This window comes from Pinus tabuliformis, chromosome 9, assembly GCF_031772625.1.
Source record: "Pinus tabuliformis cultivar Carrire ecotype Pingquan chromosome 9, CPIR1, whole genome shotgun sequence".
Classification (NCBI taxonomy): domain Eukaryota; kingdom Viridiplantae; phylum Streptophyta; class Pinopsida; order Pinales; family Pinaceae; genus Pinus; species Pinus tabuliformis.
In genome coordinates this window covers 592,927,303-592,947,724 of record NC_142307.1, presented here as the reverse complement: position 1 = coordinate 592,947,724, position 20,422 = coordinate 592,927,303, and the positions used below count along the sequence as shown (strand labels likewise).

At 37.0% G+C, this 20,422-nt stretch overlaps 1 protein-coding gene across 1 annotated transcript; it reads left to right on the top strand.

The window, feature by feature from the left end:
• Positions 1-2,303: 2,303 nt before the first annotated feature.
• On the top strand, positions 2,304-3,132 carry LOC149149955 (putative disease resistance protein At5g63020). The gene is made up of 2 exons (XM_089442640.1): positions 2,304-2,675; positions 2,725-3,132. The coding sequence occupies exons 1-2, from the start codon at positions 2,304-2,306 to the stop codon at positions 3,130-3,132; spliced, it is 780 nt and encodes a 259-aa protein (XP_089298766.1).
• Positions 3,133-20,422: the final 17,290 nt, after the last annotated feature.

The window sequence follows — 20,422 nt, the reverse complement described above, 5'->3', positions numbered from 1 at the left end:
GGGACGAGTTGGTGTGCGACGAATTGGGTGGTCGATTAAATGTGCCCAAGACACGAGTTGCGATGAGCCAACTTGAGGGTCGAAAAACCAAGAAATGAAAAAATGGCTAAGTATGGAAAATTGCGATGGCAAGCTTATATGGTGGATGGTTGGGTAAGTGGACCCAACAAACCAATGTATGGGGGTGAACCGATGTGAAGATGGGGTGCGACGAGTTAGGATGGTTAGGTCGACTTGAAGGCCAATGCCCCTCCATACACAATGGGCACACATATATATTGGCGACGAGTTGAGGAGATTCAACCAAGCATCCAAGTGCAAATCCAACATTAGAACTTAGTTTGAATTTTGGTGTGTTGTGAGGCATAGGGAGGAGATAAGAAAGGCGAACCAGCGGACGGAATAGTTGCAGGCGGGGCGCATCTAAATGGGCAAGCTGCGGTGGGGCCACCCTGCCCGGACGAGTTGTAGTGGGGAGCCTCTGCCCAGACGAGCTGCGGTGGGGAAACCCTGCCTGGAAGAGTTGTAGTGGGGCATGTCTTCCCGTGGACAAGCTGCAATGGGGTGTGCCTACCCGTATGAGTTGCAGTGGGGCACATCTTCCCAATGAGCTGAACGAAGGGCGCTGTTGAATGAGGGTGACCCTGAACGAACACAGAGGCACTATTGAACGAAGGGGCAACCCTAAACGAACACGGGGTCATTGCTGAACGATGAGGGCGACCCTAAACAGTGGAAGGGTGTGGCTGAACAAGGGCCACCCTGAACAAACAAAAGGGTGAGGCTGAATGAAGGGCGACCTGGGATGGGGCGACCCTGAACGACAATCCGAACTGAAAATTGGCAGTTTTGCAAAGGTGAACTTTGGGTTGCCTAGCAAAGGCTGTGATTGTAAAAATACTTGTAAAAATGTATTATTATTATTATTTGGGCACACTCTAACCAGGGAGTTGCCCCTCCCATAATAGAAGATTGTATCTGCATATATTGGCGACGAGTTGAGGAGATTCAACCAAGCATCCTAGTGCAAATCCAACATTAGAACTTAGTTTGAATTTTGGTGTGTTGCGAGGCATAGGGAGGAGCTAAGAAAGGCGAACCAACGGATAGGACAGTTGCAGGCGAGGCGCATCTGAATGGGCGAGCTGCGGTGGGGCAACTGTGCCTGGACGATCTGTAGTGGGGAGCCTCTGCCCGGACGAGCTGCGGTGGGGCAACCCTACCTAGAAGAGCTGTAGTGGGGCATGTCTTCCCGTGGACGAGCTGCAGTGGGGTGCGCCTACCCGGATGAGTTGCGGTGGGGAAACCCCGCCTGGAAAAGCTGTAGTGGGGCATGTCTTCCCATGGACGGGTTGTGGTGGGGTGCACCTACCCGGATGAGTTGCAGTGGGGCACGTCTTCCCGATGAGCTGAACGAAGGGTGTTGCTGAATGCGGGCGACCCTGAACGAACACAGAGGCACTGTTGAACAAAGGGGCAACCCTAAATGAACACGGGGTCGTTGGTGAACGATGAGGGCGACCCTAAACGACGAAAGGGTGCGGCTGAACAAGGGCCACCCTGAACAAACAAAAGGGTGAAGTTGAATGAAGGGCGACCTGGGATGGGGCGACCCTAAACGACAGTCCGAACTAAAAATTGGCAATTTTGCAAAGGTGAACTTTGGGTTGCCTGGCAAAGGCTTTGATTGTAAAAATACTTGTAAAAATGTATTAATATTATTATTTGGGCACACTCTAACCAGGGAGTTGCCCCTCCCATTAATAGAAGATTGTATCTGCAGTACATTTTTATAAATGATGATGATGAATGTATTTCCGCTATGTCAAAAGATGAATGCTTACTAAAAATTGAAAAATATTCTAAGTATTGAATGTTAAGCGTAGTCCATAAGTATTAGTGAAAAGGAATTGGGTAGCAGTGCCGCACCTGCCTATGTGCTGTTGAAAGACTCCGGCCAAGATAGGGGTGTGACAAGTGGGGTTGGAAAAACAACTTTGCTTGAAAATGTCTACAACACCTACAAGGTCAATGGTGTTTTTGATCATGTGATTTGGGTTGCAATTGCTCAATTTTCCATTCTAGAGTGCTTCTGCAATCAATCTAGACATCACTAGTTGTTCCTATAATGATGTTGATGCGCTGAAGATGAAGCTATCGGCACCTCTGAGGACGAAGAAATTTTTCTTGATTTTAGACGACATGTGGAGGGCAGTCACTCTGAAAGATTTGGGCGTTGAATTTGGCGAGAACAAAGGGAGAAAAGTTGTATTTTCTACTCAAAATAGAGATCTGTTCCAGAAATGAATGCAGACCAGTCCATGCAAATACAACCACTGCCAAGAGAGGAGGCCTGGGAACTGTTTTGCAAAATAGCCTTCAAAGAGGGCGATGTTCCTGAGAAAATAGAGCATATTGCCAGAGTAGTGGCGGAGGAGTGTAAAGGGTTGCCCTTGGCTATAAATGTAATAACCCTCAACAATGATTGGCAACCTTGCTTTAAGCCAGATTCAGACGGTGGATTCAAATTTTCCAGTTACTTATATCAACGATTGAGATGGATCTACAATAGTTTACCCCATGCTCATTTGAAAACCTATTTTCCGTATTGTATGATGGTTCCAGAGGACTGGTACATTCCTGTGTATGTGATATCGCACATCTGGTTGCAGAAGGTATAGTAAAGTGCAAAGATGTGGACACCTTAATGGATACTGCGCACAGTTAGGTAAAGTAGTTGGTGGATCCAGTTATTGGAGCATTACATTTGGAGTTCACGATGTTGCGCGTGATATGGCAATTTATGTGGCAGAGAAAGAGGAGAATTTTGTATCCATGCCGGGTCAACATTGCGCCGACATCGACGCCCTTTTCCCCGATATCGAGACTCGTGATAATTGCATGAGGCTCTCCCTTTTTGGTACCAATATTACGTTCTCTTCCAGACATGGAATTGAGATGTCCAAACATGGAATTGGATATCATATGTGCATTCATGCATTGGCAATCTTGCAAAAATTATTGCCATGTGAAGTGCGAGATATCAAAAATCTCAGATTTCTGGATCTCAAAGGATGTCATCATTTAGTATCATTGCCATCTGAAATCACAGAATTCAAAAATCTCAAATAGTGGTCGTCTTTGTGTACGATAAAAATTTCAACATCATGATCATTTTTTTTTAATAAAAATTACTATGTGGAACAAATTTTCAAATTAATAAAGTTTTTCACAATAATATTTTAATAATGTAATATAATATAAATTATATTTATTTTTTTATTCGTAATTTGGATGGTGTTATATTTATTTTTATATACGACGATAGCCAGGAAAGGAGAGCGTCGTAATGAAAAGCTTGGTCATTGAGGCTATGAAGATCCGAGCAGCAGCAGCAAGGCGGTTGCATAAACACTCACGAGAAGGCTGTTTTATTGTTGTAATACGTGATTCGCAGGTGATGCTATTGTATACATTGGATTCCAATGTAACTTTGCGAAATCACGGGAGACCATGACCAAAGTGAGCCTTTCCTTCTGCCGGGTTGAAAGGTGGTAATTCAAAAGGTTTTTTTCCTTCTCGTTTTCAAAAATTCATTAAATGTACTCACGATTCCAATTTAATTTTCATCTGAAAATTAAAATAATTTATATTCCTATTTATCCATATCTAATTTCATATATATTCTTACATTCTTATTGGTACACATCTAATCTTGCATACATAGAATTTGATGCTATGATCTTCAATATATATTATACCTTTTTACTAACATTGAATTCATAACATAGTTCAAATCTACACCTTATACTGTATTGTGTATGCGTCATTTAAAGATAATGATTGATTCGCTAGAAGTTCATGCACTTTGTCTTTATAAATCTCCACTTCATTTTTATAAATTTCTATTGAAATACGTGTGTTATGAGTATTTCAAGTTGTGTTATTATTTTCAACTTGAACTTGATATTCATATGTTATGAGTATTTTCAATTGGAACTGATTATTTATGTGTTATGAGTGTTTCTATAAATCTTTATGAGCATTTTCAATTGAAATTGGAATTTGTACCATTAGAGTTGAACTTGAGATTCATACGTTATGAGTATTTTCAATTGGAATGGACCATTTATGTGTTATGAGTGTTTCCATAAATTTTTATGAGAGTTATGAGCATTTTCAATTGAAACTGGAATTTGTATAATTAGAATTGAAGGATGATGATTTGGGTTATAGTCTTTGAAATAAAATCCATTATATATATGATATAAATGCCATTGGAATGAATATAAATATTTTTCTCATGGTTTTCATTAAGGTCCTTTGTCATATATATTCTCTACTTTGAATCCTTGTATGCTAGTGACTGATTCAAGTTTAACACATTTGATTTTTTGGTGGAAAGAGTAGCAAAACATAAGAAATAGTTTGGAAACAAGAAAACAACATCACAACTCACTAGACAAATTGTGTGCATTGCTTAAAAAGAGAAGAATCAACCACATGATTCTTTTAGAGAAAATGGAACTAAAAGGGGCTGGGGCAAAAAAGAATTCTAGAGATAAGGTGTAAAAAAAAATCGAGGAGAAAGACTTAATCTTCATTGTATTTGTTGCAACATAAATGGATCTGATGCAACAACATCTGGAATCGTTTAGCAGAAAATTAAAGACAAACAAAATTAGAAAGTAGAAAAAGGTAAAACAATAATCCAACAAAACATAAAGCACCATGAACTACTTATTACTTACTTTTTCATTGCAATGTTGAAATAACTAAATATTTGTTTCATAATTCATTTTCTTCTTGGAGAGATGCATGATTGCTTGACATAGGTATAACATGTCACAACCTTCCAAAGACACTTCTTTGAATATTTAGTGACAACATATCTGGTGTAGTGTATTTTGTGAAGTCTTATTTCCTACTTCGAGAGATGCATGATTGCTTACATAGATGTAACATGTCACAATCTTCCAAAGACACTTCTTTGAATATTTAGTGACAATATAGACGGTGTAGTGTAATTTGTGAAGACTTAAACCTTTAGGATTGACACCATGCTGATTAACTTTCCTTAGTTCTTAGATTCACTTCTACATGATGTGCTTTATCTTCCAAAGTTGTGAATGAACTTTCTGTCCCTTATAAACATTTAACAACAAGGCCACTCCATTCATATATTTGATAGAAAATTTCAGATAAAAAAGGTTTCTAACAACATGGTTGTCATGACTAAAGTGGAATATGAAACATTGTTGAAGTTGAAAGGGACATCTACTCAATCACAACGTTCTGCATATCACTCTCATTAGAATGAATGTACGTTGTCATATAATCTTCTATGGCATGATAGATTTGAAAATATTAAGTATGAAAACCTTTAGTTATTGGAAAATAATAGTGTTTGTAGTTTGTCTACCATTCCTAGCAAACCAAAGTAATGTAATGTTTCTATCCTTGGAAAGCATACCAAACAACCCTTCCATGAGTCCACTTCTAAAGCACGTAGAAAGATTGAACTAATACATTCTAATTTATGTGGCCCCATGCCTATTCCATTTTTTAATGGAAATAAATACTATCATGTCTTTTGTTGATTATTACACCAAGATGTCTTGAGTGTACTTATTTAAATATAAATCTCAAGATTTTCAAACTTTTAAAAATTTTCATGTATTGATTCAAAATGAAGGACAATCACATATTTTCTCTCTTCACACTAATAATTGAGGAGAATATACATCTAATGAATTTGAAAATTATCTTTCACAACATGGAATTCAACGTTAAACCATAATCCCATACAATCCTCAACATAATGGTGTAGCTAAAATAATGTAAAGTTGATATTTTTGGCTGATGTGGCTCTATGTATAGTATTTGTGAAAAAACTTTTTCCATCTCAAGCTCTTTGAAATAATACTCCATATGGAATGTGGTATGGCCACATTATTTCAGTGAGACATCTCAGGGTATTTGATTTTTCTTGTTATGCCTTGATTTATGAGGAGCAAAGATGTAGGATTTAACCCCATAAAATTAATCATTGCAAACAATTTTTTTTAAAACTAAACATATATAATGGAAAACACAAATATTTTACCCTAGAAATCTAAACTGGGAAAAATATTAATATTTTTTAGTATATATATATATATATATATATATATATCATGGCATCCATAAAATTCCAATCTGGTTAACATGGATTAGAAGATAACTATAGTTCATTAACATAAACTATAAATCCATGGGCTAAACCACTATGCACCACAAAAACATTTAACAAAAAAATTGTGTGACGAAAACTAAAAAAATGAACACGGAAAAAACAACCTAAAAAAAACCAGGCACCTTGCCTCCAAACACCGCACAAGGTTGCTTTGCCACTACTGCATCTAGAACAAAATACAACACATGTAAGTAGTCATGAAAAGAATATAACACATACATAACATTCTCTGACTTGTTGTTTTGTTTACACATAATGGGTCACAGTAGTACATGATCAATAATCCAGGGCAATAATTCCCATTTCTTCTCTACACAAAGAGAGCTTTTCTATGCTCACATATTTTATTAATGAATATACAACATTCTTCAAAGCGTCTACCTTTTCCAGTAACACCTTCTTGTCTTCAATAATATCTCCCATAAAATGATATTAGTATCAATATTTTGTGTCTTTGTTAATAATTTGGGCTCTTCGCTGAGGAAAATACGTTCTGAATATCACAATCTATCCTTACAACTTGTTTCACTGATACAATACTTTCACACAATATTTATAACCATATTTCTTCCTTGCTTGCATGATTTGATGCCATGTATTTAACCTTTGTAGCTGAGAGTGCCACTACAAACTCTCTTTCTCATCCAATTGATTACTCCTCCCAACAGGTTAAATGCATACCACTTTTAGATCTTCTATGATCCATATTTCTAGCCCACTCTTCATAAAAGAAATCTATGTATGTTCAACACTCTGTCCAATCCAATTCTTCCTTAATAGTACAATTGATTGCCAATAGTGCAACAAAAATCCCTGAAAACCCTATTTATTGATTTATAATGCTCCTTCCCTATCTTTGATATATACTTGATCAATACTGCCATTGCATGTGTAATGTCCGATCTATTACAAACCCTCACATACATCAAAATTCCAATTGCACTATCATATAAAACACATTACATGTCCTCTTCCTCTTTCTATGTCTTGGGACATTGATCTGCAAGTAACTTTAAACCTACATAAATAGAGACAGTTACCATTTTACATTCTTTCATATTAAACCTTTACAATATTGTCTTGACACAGTTCTTTTGATTTAACCAAGGTTTCTTTTTGTCTTAATCTCTTTTAATTTCCATCCTAAAAGGAAATTCGCAACACGAAGATCCTTCATCTAAAATTTAGTGGAAAAATAAGTAAATTCACTTCCTTGATGGTTTCTTTGTCATTTACAATCAATAACATATCATGCACATACAAACCAAATAAATAAAATGAGCACCAATCAATTTGAAATACACGCAGTGATCCACTTTGCTCCTTGTGAAGCCAAGTCCCAGTGTATGTGCAAAAATTTTGATACCACATCGTTGGTGACTCCTTTAACCTATAGAGTGTATTTTTCATCCTACATATGAAATGTTTCTTTTCGTTCACCACAAGTCCTTCTTACTACTTCATGTAGATATTTTGTTATAGATCTCCATGTAGGAATGTTGCCTTCACATCCATATTTTCTACTTCGAAATCAAAAGCAACAAATATATATATATATATATATATATATATATATATATATATATATATATATATATATATATATATATATATAATGGAATTTAACATGGAAATAGGAGAAAAATGTCAGCGAATCCAATTCCCTTTACTTGGGATTAACCTTTTGCCACTCACCAAGCTTTGTGTTTCTCCACTTTTCATTCTACATTAACATTATTCTTAAACACATGTTTGCTAGCATTTGGGATTTCTTTTGGATGAAAACTCCAATAGATATCCAACCTCATTTTTGTCTAATGTTGTCATTTCTTCAACCATGGCATTTTTTTGGACCTTCCCATCCTCCAAATATACCACCTCTCTAACAGTTATAGGATCATCATCAGTAATAAAAATAATAATAATAAAATTAACAAAAATAAGGTGGAGTATACCTTTATAGATTTCTTATTTCCTAAACTAATCTCCTTAATAATGGAGTATGTGGTTCTTGTTTGTTTGATTCTTATTCTTTTGTAGAGTTTGATTCATCATCCTTTAATTCAAACTCCCTCTTCTTTAGTTCTTTCTCCCTTGGCAGGACTTCCTATTTGAAAATGTCTTTTATTTTTCTAAATAGCACATCTCTACTATACATAACCTTCATATATTTTAGGTTCCAAATATTATAACCTTTCATACCATCTTTATTATTATACTTTAGAATATGTACATAAGCATAATGTCAAAATAACCTAATAAGTTGAAGAGAGGGTTTCTCACTAATCCATATGTCATATGGAGTCTTGCCATCCAATTCTCATGAGGGTGATCTATTTACTAGGTAACACACATTATACTTTGCCTCTTTCCTAGAATTCCTGACGTAACTTGGTACCACTAAACATGCTCCTTGCTTTCTCCATCAATGGTCTATTCAACTTTTCTACAACTCCATTTTACTAAGGTGTGTATGGAGTAGTCTTCAACCTTGCTATACCACACTTCTTGCAAAATTCTTCAAATTCATTCCCACATAATTCTCCACCATTATCTATCCTCCAAACCTTAATTTTCTTCTTTTTATAATTTTCCACAAGAGCCTTAAATTCTTTGAATGTGATGAAAGCTTCAAATTTATTCTAGAGAAAATAAATCCATGTATTCTTTAAGAAGTCATCTATAAATGAGACACAATACACAAATTTACTCAATGATGGAACCAACACAAATCCAAACACATCATTATCCACCAACTGTAATATTCCTAACACCATAGGAGAATCTTACTTAATTCTACTTCCCATATAAATAATGTTCAGAGAAATCAAAATCTAGAGATAACTTAGACATAACTTCTACCATACCATTAGCATGTAGTACTTGAACACCTTTTTCTTTGATATGAGCTAATATTTGATGCCATTACATAGTCTTTTCTCTAGACACTTTAGGATTTTCTCCTTATCTTGCTCCACTTTTAGGAGCAATCGATTTGTTGCACCCATCGCTAATAGTGATTGCCTATATAGAATTCCAATCCAAAATCCTCTTAGAAATACTATAGCTCTTGAACCATCTTATAGGTATCATTTTCAAACATTGTCTTCACACTTAGATTGCTCAAATTTCTTATAGAAATGAAACTTTTGGCTAATAATAGAATGTGGAAAACGTTAGTGAGTGTTATAATCCTTCCACCCATGAGCTTAAAGTTGAATTTTCCATGTCCTAGGATTCCGTCTATTGACACATATGATCTAGGAGGATCTTGACACATTTCCCAAGGAGAACCATAGTGAAGACAAAATCATTTGAAGCCTAAGTTATGGGTATTTCAATTTTGATTGTAAATGTGCTCATATTTGAATTTTTCTAATTGTAAAATAGAAATTGAAATTGTGAGAGGATTTTCTCAAATTCAATTTCTAAATTGATAATGAAGTTGAGAGGCTTAAGGGATTTTCTCTCATCCCTTTGGTTTTGAATAAGGTCTTTGATAGAAGGATTTGAGATATTTACTCCACATAAATTTCATGGAGCATATTTTAAGGGATTCATAGAGTTATTTTCTCCTTGGAATAGGGGATCTAAGGATATATTCCCTCCTTTCTTTTTGGTATCTTGAAAGATATATAAAACCATCCTATGTAATTTGGATGATATGAGAGTTTAGGAGAAGAGAGGTTGAGAGAGTTTTTGAGAAGCCTTAGAGAGATTCATTTTGAGGAGAGCTTGGAGAGCTAAAGAGTTATTTCAAAGGAATTGTTTTTTATGTACAATTCTTGAACTCATTTGTGTAGAAGACAACTCTAGGTTTGGCCACTCGTTTGTAAAAGAGCATTGTACATCTTCTTCATTTCAGAAAGACAATAAAATTGTTTCGACTTGTTGGAGGTGAATTCAAAGACGTAGCTCAGTGGAGGGGGTGAACTCCATTATCAATCTTGATGTTGCAATTTTTGTTTATTCATGATTTGATCAATTTAATTTACATGCATTTTAAGTTACAATTTTAAAATTAAATTAACATGTATTTGGATGAATTGTAACTTAATTATTAAAACCCATCTGATTATTCAAAAGTTCTTGTTTATAATTTTTTAAGTGCCTCCTGAGTTTTTCAAATCACTTGATATAAGAGCAGTTCATTGCCTGGCTTAGTCGGTATATTTGTCAAGTTTAATTCAAGAAAGGAGAAGGAAACTACTTAATAAGGTAATTTCTTAAGTTTCGAAATTTTGATTTTAGAAAATGAGTCCTTTCCTAATCCTTTCTTTGCAAATCTTTATCAAAATTTAAAGATGTTCGAAATTTTTTTGACCATGAAGAAAATGGTAGAGGAGTTGTATGATGATGACAGAGAAAGTAATAAGTTGCGGAAACAGTTGAAAGCATTGGAAGATGAGAAGAAAGAGCTTCAAGATAGACTTCAAGCAATGGAATTGCAATAACAAGCTTCAGACGAGGCCCTAGAAAGGTATCAGAATGCTATGGTAAAAGAAGTAAGCAACACTGTTTTAAATTCCCCTAAAAAAATGTTTCTTTTGGTTCCTTGGATAAGCACACTCGAGGAATTAGGTCAAAACTATTATTGAAAATGGGTTACGAAGGAATATGCCTTGGACTCAATGGTCAAGGCATCATGAATCCTTTTAAGGCGATAAGACAACCTCAAAATGCAGGCTTGGCATATACATGTGAAGAAATTGGAGAATGCTCCAAAGTTACCGAAGAAAGAAAATTGTCGAATATTGAATTTGTCTCAAAGGGACTTCTACAAATTAATGATGCAATATACTATGCAGGTAATAATGATGAAAAGTTATCTGGACAAGGGGATGAGTGAATCCAAATAAGAGTTAATTCTCCCCATCAAAGTCCGAGTTCAAAAGACCAAGAAAAAAAATATAAGTTCCTCGATGATCAATTCATGGCTAAGTATCTCAGGTATAATGGTTCTCCCAAACAAGTGACATTTTGTACTTTTTGTGGAAAGAATAATCACTTTTTTGCAGAATGTTGGAGATTTAAAGCTTATGGTAAAAAATTTGGCGTATGAAAAAGTAAACCATTCCAGGGAGATCCTTCACTTCAGGTAAAGAAGGAGAAAAATATGGTTGAAAAATGAGGAAGGATTCAACTGCATCAGTGCCCTGAATCTTGGAGAAAAGTTGTGCGAAATCCACCAAAGACATGGAATCTATAACAGTAGAACATGTGGTTAGTATTCCTAGAAAAATCCATCAAGAAACTGAGCATAATGAAATCAATTTAAAGAAGAATTCATTCAGTTGGCTCGGTAAGCAATGGATTGCATTTCTCCTTAAATGAAATCTTTCCCGGTTTTATTTGTGCATGTAAATACAACATACCCACAATATTATTAAGATAAATGTATTACAAAGTGTTGTAATAATCATTTCCAAGTGGGTCGAAGCTAATGAAGGGTTTCCAACTATTTTATTATGAATAGAAGTGTGGATTCCAAGCCTCTATGATAGTGTAGGAAATTATTTAGGCCACATAATATGGTGGATTGTTACGAGTTCCATGGTAGATCACATGCCAAGCTCCACATAATGGTCCCATGATTTGGATCTATGGAAATTCAAATAGTGGAATAGTTAAAAATTTACTGCAATGCAAATTTGAGGGCACAACATTGCAAGTGGATATATTTTATTATGGAGATATGGTGGGAGATTGTTTTAACTCAGAAAATGGATTGATGTTGGCTCATTTGGTGGCATATGGCCACGTATTACATGGTCCATGCAACATTCAATGACAATTAATGGAGTTGGTTCATTATCTTCTAGGTATGCAAATAAATGTTTAATGGTTACGTATTATTCCAAATCTCTCCTGCAAAATTGCTAGAAGATCGATATTGTTATAGTGGTGGCAACATTTTGTGGTTCCTTCTTGAAATGAGATCAATGGAATTTGCATTGGCATTGGGGGTGCAATACAAGAAAATATGTGGCATGAGTGCTAATGCATGCTTTATAACCACAAATTTACAATGATATGGTGGTTACGATGGATAGGAATTGCAGAAATAAGTTTAAGATAGCTTCATAGAGCCATTCAAAGTATTTGACCCACATTTTCATGTAGCAAAGGGGAAAACAATTGTGTAAAATGAAGGAGATCGATTTGAGGCGATTTATCTATCAACATTAGATATGTTGTATGGAAATTTGCATCAAGATCACATACATAAGTAGAAATGGCTCCACGCGGTTCCTTAGAATGAACCATGTGCTAAGATCTATGGGTAGATGATTCCAAGTTGTAGATCAAATAAATCTTGCATGAAGGAGCTCACCATAGTGGAGAGCTTGATCTGGAAAAACATTGTATTTTTTAGGACCTTGTAAATTCAATATGATATCTTTCTACCTTTTCATTGAGTTAGGTTAACAAAGTTTGCAGAGGAATTTACTATCATCTAGTGTGATTATGAAATTCACAACCAACATGAAGGGATATGTCATGCAAGAGGTACGCAACAACAAAATTTTTGGAGAATGCTAAATTTTCCAATTTTTTAATTTTTCCTCTCTAGCAATAGAATGATTTGCAGGAGGAAAGTAATTATCAAATCTCATAAAGTTTAATATAAAAAAAAAGGTGGAATTGTTGAAAATAGACAACGCTTTGATAATGCATACAAAAGGAGAAGTCGTAAGCTACTCACATGTTGTCGTCAGAATAGTCATTTCAAAAAGTGAGCCATTGAACTACAAATCTGATCTAAAATTAAACATGAATGCAACAAATTAGAGATATAACCATAAATACAGAGATGCAACAGAGATAACACTTCATTTCATTAATATCAAATACTGAAATATGCTTACAAACATAATGGAAATAAGACTAGCTCGAGTGATGGTAGCCTATGTCTAAGAAGAGATGTGGGGGCTACATGCCTCTAAATTGTGTTACAATGAGGCTCAAAGGCCTATTTATTATTGAGAAACAATGGAAACCCATAAACATCCAAAAGCCTAACCCTAGGAGATGAAGTTCCAAAACTATGGGCACTGTTTGGGTAAATTGGTACGTCAACTTCCAGGGGTCGTAACTTTGGTACACGATCTTTGTTTGATGCACACAATACCTCATTAGAAAGATCTATCTAATAAATAAAACTTTTGAGTGGAAAACATTGATTAATCCCCTCATTGGCCTTCGTTTTCCCAAAAAAAGTCGTTTAGGACCTCAAAATGGCTCTAGAAGTTCAGGATCTGAAAAACTGCCAAAAATAGTAAATTGTGCTACAATTAAGGAAACTGAAAAACTGAAAGAGACAGTGGTGGGGGTCCAAGTGGAATAGGCGGGTGGCCACCAAAATCCACCTGGATTAGTCCTCCCCCTTAGGAAGCAATGATCTCCCTTGTGTTGATTGCCCCCATGAGATGGGGGAATTTCTATTGAACTTGGTCCCTGGTGAGCCACTTGCCTTGGTCCAGGAGTTGGCTAGCTTTGACAACCCGATATAGTTGGATCTTCTACTGGCGAGTGTTCTTGATCTGTGTGTCCATAACCCGATCAATTGTGTCATGTTCCATGCAGTCTGGGTTTAACTCTATTGGTGTGAGTTGTTCTGCAATGTCAAATGTGTCCATTAATGGTGGGAAGTGTGGTCAAAGGCGATCCACATTGAAAATGGGTGTAGGTCAAGGAATGGGGGAATGATGAGCTCAAAATCATTGTCTCCCATAGCCTTGGTAATGGTGTAAGGACCATATAAGAGTGGTTTAAACTTCTGATGGCCTTCGATAAGACATTTTTTCTACAAATGCAACCAAAATTTGTCGCCCACCTGAAACCTATGTGGCACATGATGTTGATCATGTCGATGCTTGTACTTGGCATTTGACTTCTACATGATGTCATGAACCTGTTGGCTATTGTTTTGGATGTGTTCAATAAATGTTGTCACTTTATCAGCCTTGAAAAATACATGTGTGGATTTTGTCTGTATAGTCACATGAGGCATGAAAACATCAATCAAACACAATGGTTGAAATTCTAGACCCACTTGAAAGGGACTGCAACGCGTCATGCTATGGAGAGCTCTGTTATAACTATGTTTCACATAGAGAAGACTCTCATCCCAGGTTTCTGGATGCTTGGAGTTGTACATGCGGAGTATGTGCACTATCATCCTATTGATGAGCTCCGTCTAGACATGAGTCTGGCGATAGAAGGCAGTGAACTTGGTGAGTTTGGTGTCAAATAGTGTCTAGAGGCTTGACCAGACTGTGCTCAGGAACCCTTTATCCCGATCTGACATAATGGTCTACGAGATCCCAAAATGTACCCACACTTGTTCAAAGAAGAGTTTGGCAGTGTCCTCTGTTGTGATACTCTTCTTGTAGGACACCAATATAGCCATATTAGAAAATTTTTCCATGACCACAAATACATAGTCATTCCCATGCTTGGTAAAAGGGAGACCAAATATATAGTCCATGGAGATGGATTCCCACGGCAGGTTGGGAGTAGGTAGAGGAGTGTACAAGCATTGCTTCTTGATGGTTGGCTTGCAAATGGTGCATGCAGTGCAGGATCTGATATATTTCCCAACATCCAGTTGGCGTTTTGATGAATAAAAGTACTTGTGTAGTACAACCACAATTTTCTCCACACCAAACTGTCCTATGCCCCGATTATAGTGCGCTTCCCAAATCAGCTTGGCACAGTCGCTTGAAGGAACACAAAGGTGGCTTAGGTAGCATAATAATGTGTCATGGAGGTGGAAATTAGGAACTTGCTTGCCATCTACTAGCATCTAGTACATGGAGGTGAACTGTGGATCACTTTTGTATTGTTGTAGCCATCCAAGGGTCTTGTGGCCACAAGAGCTGAGAAAAGTAGTCTGTGCTACAACTGGGGGTCGGCTGAGGTAGTCTGCAACATGATTTGTGCTTCCCTTTTTGTATTTAATGTTCAAGTTTAATCATTGCAGATATGTAGACCACTTCTGATGGTGATCATTCTCCAACTTCCCGTGTGTTTATATAAAATCAAGAGGTTTGTGCTCAGTGTGGATGACTGTGTCCTTCCCCAGAATATAATGCTTCCATTGTCAGCATGCCTACACGATAGAATACATATCTTTATCATAGGTGGGGTACTTCCGAATTGTATCGGAAAGTGTCTCACTATGATAGGCCACTCGATTCCCGTTCCAGGTTAGGACTGCACCAATAGCATAGTCTAAGGCATCTGTCTCGATTCAAATGGTTGTTGTAGGCCTGGCAGTGTGAGTATCGGTGCAAAGAAGAGTCGATGCTTTAATTCAACGAATGCCTTCTATTGGGACTCATACCAGGAAAAAATTTCTTTTGCCCCTCCCTTAGTAATTTGACTCAAAGGCTAAGTGATATGGGAGAATCCCAAGACGAAGCTCTGATAAAAATTTGTAAGGCCCAAAAAGATGCGAAGCTCCATAGAGTGGTCGGGGCTGACCAATCCCAAATGACATGGATCTTATTCGGATTCACATCAACGCCACACTCATCTATGATTTAACCCAAATATTAGACCTCGCTCATGCCAAAGGTGCATTTATCCAAGTTGGCACACAGTTTGTACCATCGAAGGGTTTGAAGGAAATGCCAAATCAGTTGCAAGTGTTCTTACCAACCCTTGCTGAAGACGAGGATTTTGCTGAAATAAACAACCACGAATGAGTTGGTGAAGGGTCGCAAGATGTCATCCATTAGCCTCATAAAAGTAGCAGGGGAATTTGTCAACCCGAAGGGCATAACCAACCATTCAAAAAGGCATTCCTTGGATTTGAAGGTGGTCTTCCATACATCTGTGGGCTCTATTGGAACTTCGTTATAGCCAGACTTCATATTAATCTTGCTAAAATAATTGGCCCCCTTGAGTTGGTCTAGAAGGTCATCAATTCGTGGGATTGGATACTTGTTCCTAACAATGATTTTGTTTAGAGCCTGATAATCAATGCAGAGCCTCCAAGTCCCATCCTTCTTCTGTACAAGTACAATTGGGCTTCCACAAGGTGAGAAACTTGGTCGGATGTGCCCTTTTTGTAGAAAACCCTAGATTTTCTACTTGATCTCTTCATTTTCCAGAATGGGGTGGTGATATATCATCCCATTAGGTAGAGGTGCTCTGAGAGTCATATCAATCGAATCCTTGACCTGACAGTGCAAGGGTATCTGTGTGGGTGAGGAGAAGATGTCCTTGTATTCTTCCACGACCATATCCACCTACTTTTGCTACATCGAGGAACCCTTCCTGAGGGCCATGGATGTGGCTATGATCTTCCCCTTACTTTGAGAGTGAATCAGAAAGAAAACAAATTTCCCACTCTGGGAGATGATCTTACTACATTTCTTAGCAAAGATTAAAGAGATGGCAGTAGGCGAGGCTACCTCCAATATCTTGTATAACTTACTACCCAAAGAAATAATAACATAGTGAAGTATAAAATCATATACAATATGCCGCTTCCACAAGTATGGTTGTCCTAATAATAAATCACAAACTTCAAGAGGGGAAACATCACAAAATACCTCATCTATGAAGGGATTGATGTTGTATGGAAGGTGACACTACTACCTAACGCAAATATATCATCCTTAGTGAAGCCACCCAATGGTGTATGGTTATGGATGTGTTGTAGTCGGTAGGCCCATCCACTTCACGATCTCTACTGAAATGAGGTTATTTTGGCTCCCGTTGTTGACAATGAACTACAACGGAGAACCCCTCACCCACATCTGTGAGTGGAATAGGCATTCCCCCTCCTCTGGATCTTCAAGATCAATCTTGTGGATCTTGGTGGTGGCCATAGTGGCACTGGGCTCTGCATCAATGATCTGCTTCCCTTTGTCATTCCCCTTGTTGGGTTCTGAGTCAGAGTCGGAACATGCATCTAACTTAGAAGCCTTCAGCTCTGTCACCAGTGAATTCTTGGCCCGACACTCACTTGTGTTGTGAGTGGAGCTCTTATGGAACTCACACCACTTTCCCATTTCCTTTTCCTCATAGTTGGTTTCCCACCAGTCCTTGACGTGGGGGGCGGCTTTGAGAAGTGCAAAAGTATCTTTTCTCAACTAGAAAAATCATCAACAAAAAACTATCCTACTAGTAGATTTAACCATTCATCTACGGCATCCGCATCTATCTGACCCTCAAATATGGGGATGTCAAAGTTAACTTGTACCTTAAATGGTCTGCTGCTTGTAGAGTAGTTGCTGGAAGGAGATGTGTTGCCCTTGGGCAACTGCAGAAGGATCTAGGAAACGTTGTTCAGCATTGCGTTCCTCTGTCGCTCGATGGATTCTTCGAGGAAAACTTTGAAAGGATCTCCTGCCCCCTCATATTTTTTCTCTTTTTCCATGGGAGGACGTCAGGATTTGTGAGGTTGTTCTTGCAAAGGTTTGAAAAATTCAAGCCCTAACTCCTTATATCCTGACCTCATTGGGGCATGGAAAATTTTAGGGGCTAATTTTCGCCCAGTGGGCTAATTTTCCATGATTTTTCCACAAAAAAGATTCGCCAATTTCCAATTTTATAAAAGACGATTCGCCCAAATTTTATAATATAAAATTATTTTACCTTAAAAATCGCCAACATTGTATAGAGGCTATATATAAAATCATTATAAATTTGAATAATTTTACAAATATATCAATAAACATTTTATAGTTTGCATATTAGGGATTAGTGAGATTCGCCAATGTTTTTAAACTTCAAGAAATTTTTCCATCCTTAAATTTTTCCTTGCATTGGGGACATGCAAAGAAAGAAAGAGAAAGAGTAGGTTGCTCTGATACCACTGATCCAAACTTAAACAAGAACACAAAAAATTAAAGATATAACCATAAATACAGAGATGTAGCAGAAATAACACTTCATTTCATTAATATCAAATATTGAAATATGCTTACAAACATAATGGAAATAAGACTAGCTTGGGCGATGGTAGCTTATCTCTGAAAATAGATGTGGTGGCTACATGCCTCTGAATTGTGTTAAAATGAGGCTCGAAGGCCTATTTATAATTTATAAACAATGTAAAACCCTAGACATCTAAAAACCTAACCCTATGAGATGAAGCACCAAAACTATGGGCCCCGTTTGGGTAAATTGGTACATTAACTTCTTGGGGTCATAACTTTAGCATATGATCTCTATTTGACATGCAAAATACCTCGTTAGAAATATCTATCTAGGGAATACAACTTTTTAGTGAACAACATTGATAGTTGGCCCATGTTGGCCCCGGGTTTCCCAAAAAATATCATTTAGGGCCGCAAAATGGCTCTGGAAGTTCAAGGCCTAAAAAACTATCAAAAATAGTAAATTGTGCTACAATTAAGGAAACTAAAAAATGAAAGAGACAGTGGTGGGGGTCCAAGTGGAATAGGCAAGTGGCCATCAACATCCACCTGGATTAAGATTGTTGTGGAAATTCGATTTGTTTGCTTTGGAGTTGATTTCGAGGAAAGATCATTGTTTCTAGAGCACTAGAGCAAATGGAAGACATAAGAGGCCATCAATTATGCTAGTGATGGTAGTGCGCATCTACAAATTTGGGAAAATAGATGTTTGGTGGCATATGGTGGCCCATGCCACAATAAATGTTATGTCAAACAATGGAGTTATTTAATTTTGTGCAATGTCAACGAAATTTGGTACCAGTTGCTGTGATGGTTCCATGATAACATAATTAATGTAGGCATAAAGGTTCAATGTAAGTTGGCAGTAGATACACTAGCTAGCAAGTTGAAAACGTTATGCAAGTATTTTATGATGCCACAAAATCTGGAGACATTGGTTAATTCTATAAACAGTGGAAGGCTATGCTGGAGATGCATGGCGCTACATGCCTATGTGGAATTTCACAGTGGAATGCATTGAAATTATTAATGAAGACATCAATATGTTAAATTTATGTGGAGTGATTATAAATAGATAATGCTCGTGAGAGCAGGATAAAAACATCCAATGAACACTACATAAATTCATATGAATGTTGACAACCAACTGTTTACAAATGATGAAATGTCTGCATTATTGACAGGTCTTCAAGCAGGTATTTTTACACCCTCATCCTACAACGTCGGCCGCTTCTGCACAAAACTCTACACGGAGGCCATTAACCTTAAAATTCTGTGAAGAAATCCCTTCTAAATCATAAAAAACATCCAAGTTATGCTACTGTTGGTGTTGTGACTCTCAACGTCAGGGTCAACAAGGACACAATCATAAGCATCTTCTCGACGACATGCTGATGGTTATATTAATGGTGATTAGTGCATGGTTAAGTGTCTAGTCATTATTGGAAATCCATTTTTGGTATTGAGAGTCAAGATCATTTCCATGGCTGGAATGAATGGAATGAATTCTAGAAGTGCTAGAGAAAATGTCACTTTCATGTTCAGTGCACTCATTGGTAGATACTTCATTTAAGAAAATCAATACCCTGATATCAAAATCAACTTCAACTATTTCAGCTCTTGGTGGACCAAAATCCTTTCTATTTGGGGAGGTATGATCCAAGAGGATCTTGACACATTTCTCAAGAAGCACCATGGTGAAGACAAACTCATTTCAAGCCTAGGTTATGGGTATTTCAAATTTGATTGTAAATGTGCTTATATTTGAAATTTTTTAATTTTAAAATAGAAATTGAAATTATGAGAGGATTTTCTCAAATTCAATTTCTAAATTCATGATGAATTTGAGAGGCTTAAGGTATTTTCTTTCATCCTTTGGGTTTTGGATAAGTTCCTTGATAGAAGGAATTGAGAGTTTTACTCCACATAAATATCATGAAGCATCTTTTAAGGGATTCATAGAGTTATTTTCTCATTGGAGTAGGGGATCTAAGGAGATATTCTCTCCTTTGTTTTGGGATTTTGAAAGCTATATAAAACCGTCCTATGTACTTTGGATGATATTAGAGTTTAGGAGAAGAGAGCTTGAGAGTATTTTTCAGAAGCCTTGGAGAGCTAAAGAGGCCTTTTGAAGGAAGTGTTTGTTATGTACAAGTCTTGAATTCCTTTGTGTAGAAGACAACTCTAAGTTTTTCCACCGATTTGTAAAAGAGCATTGTACATATTCTTCCTTTCAGAAAGACAAGAAAAGTGATTCAAACTATTGGAGGCGAATCCAGAGATGTATCCC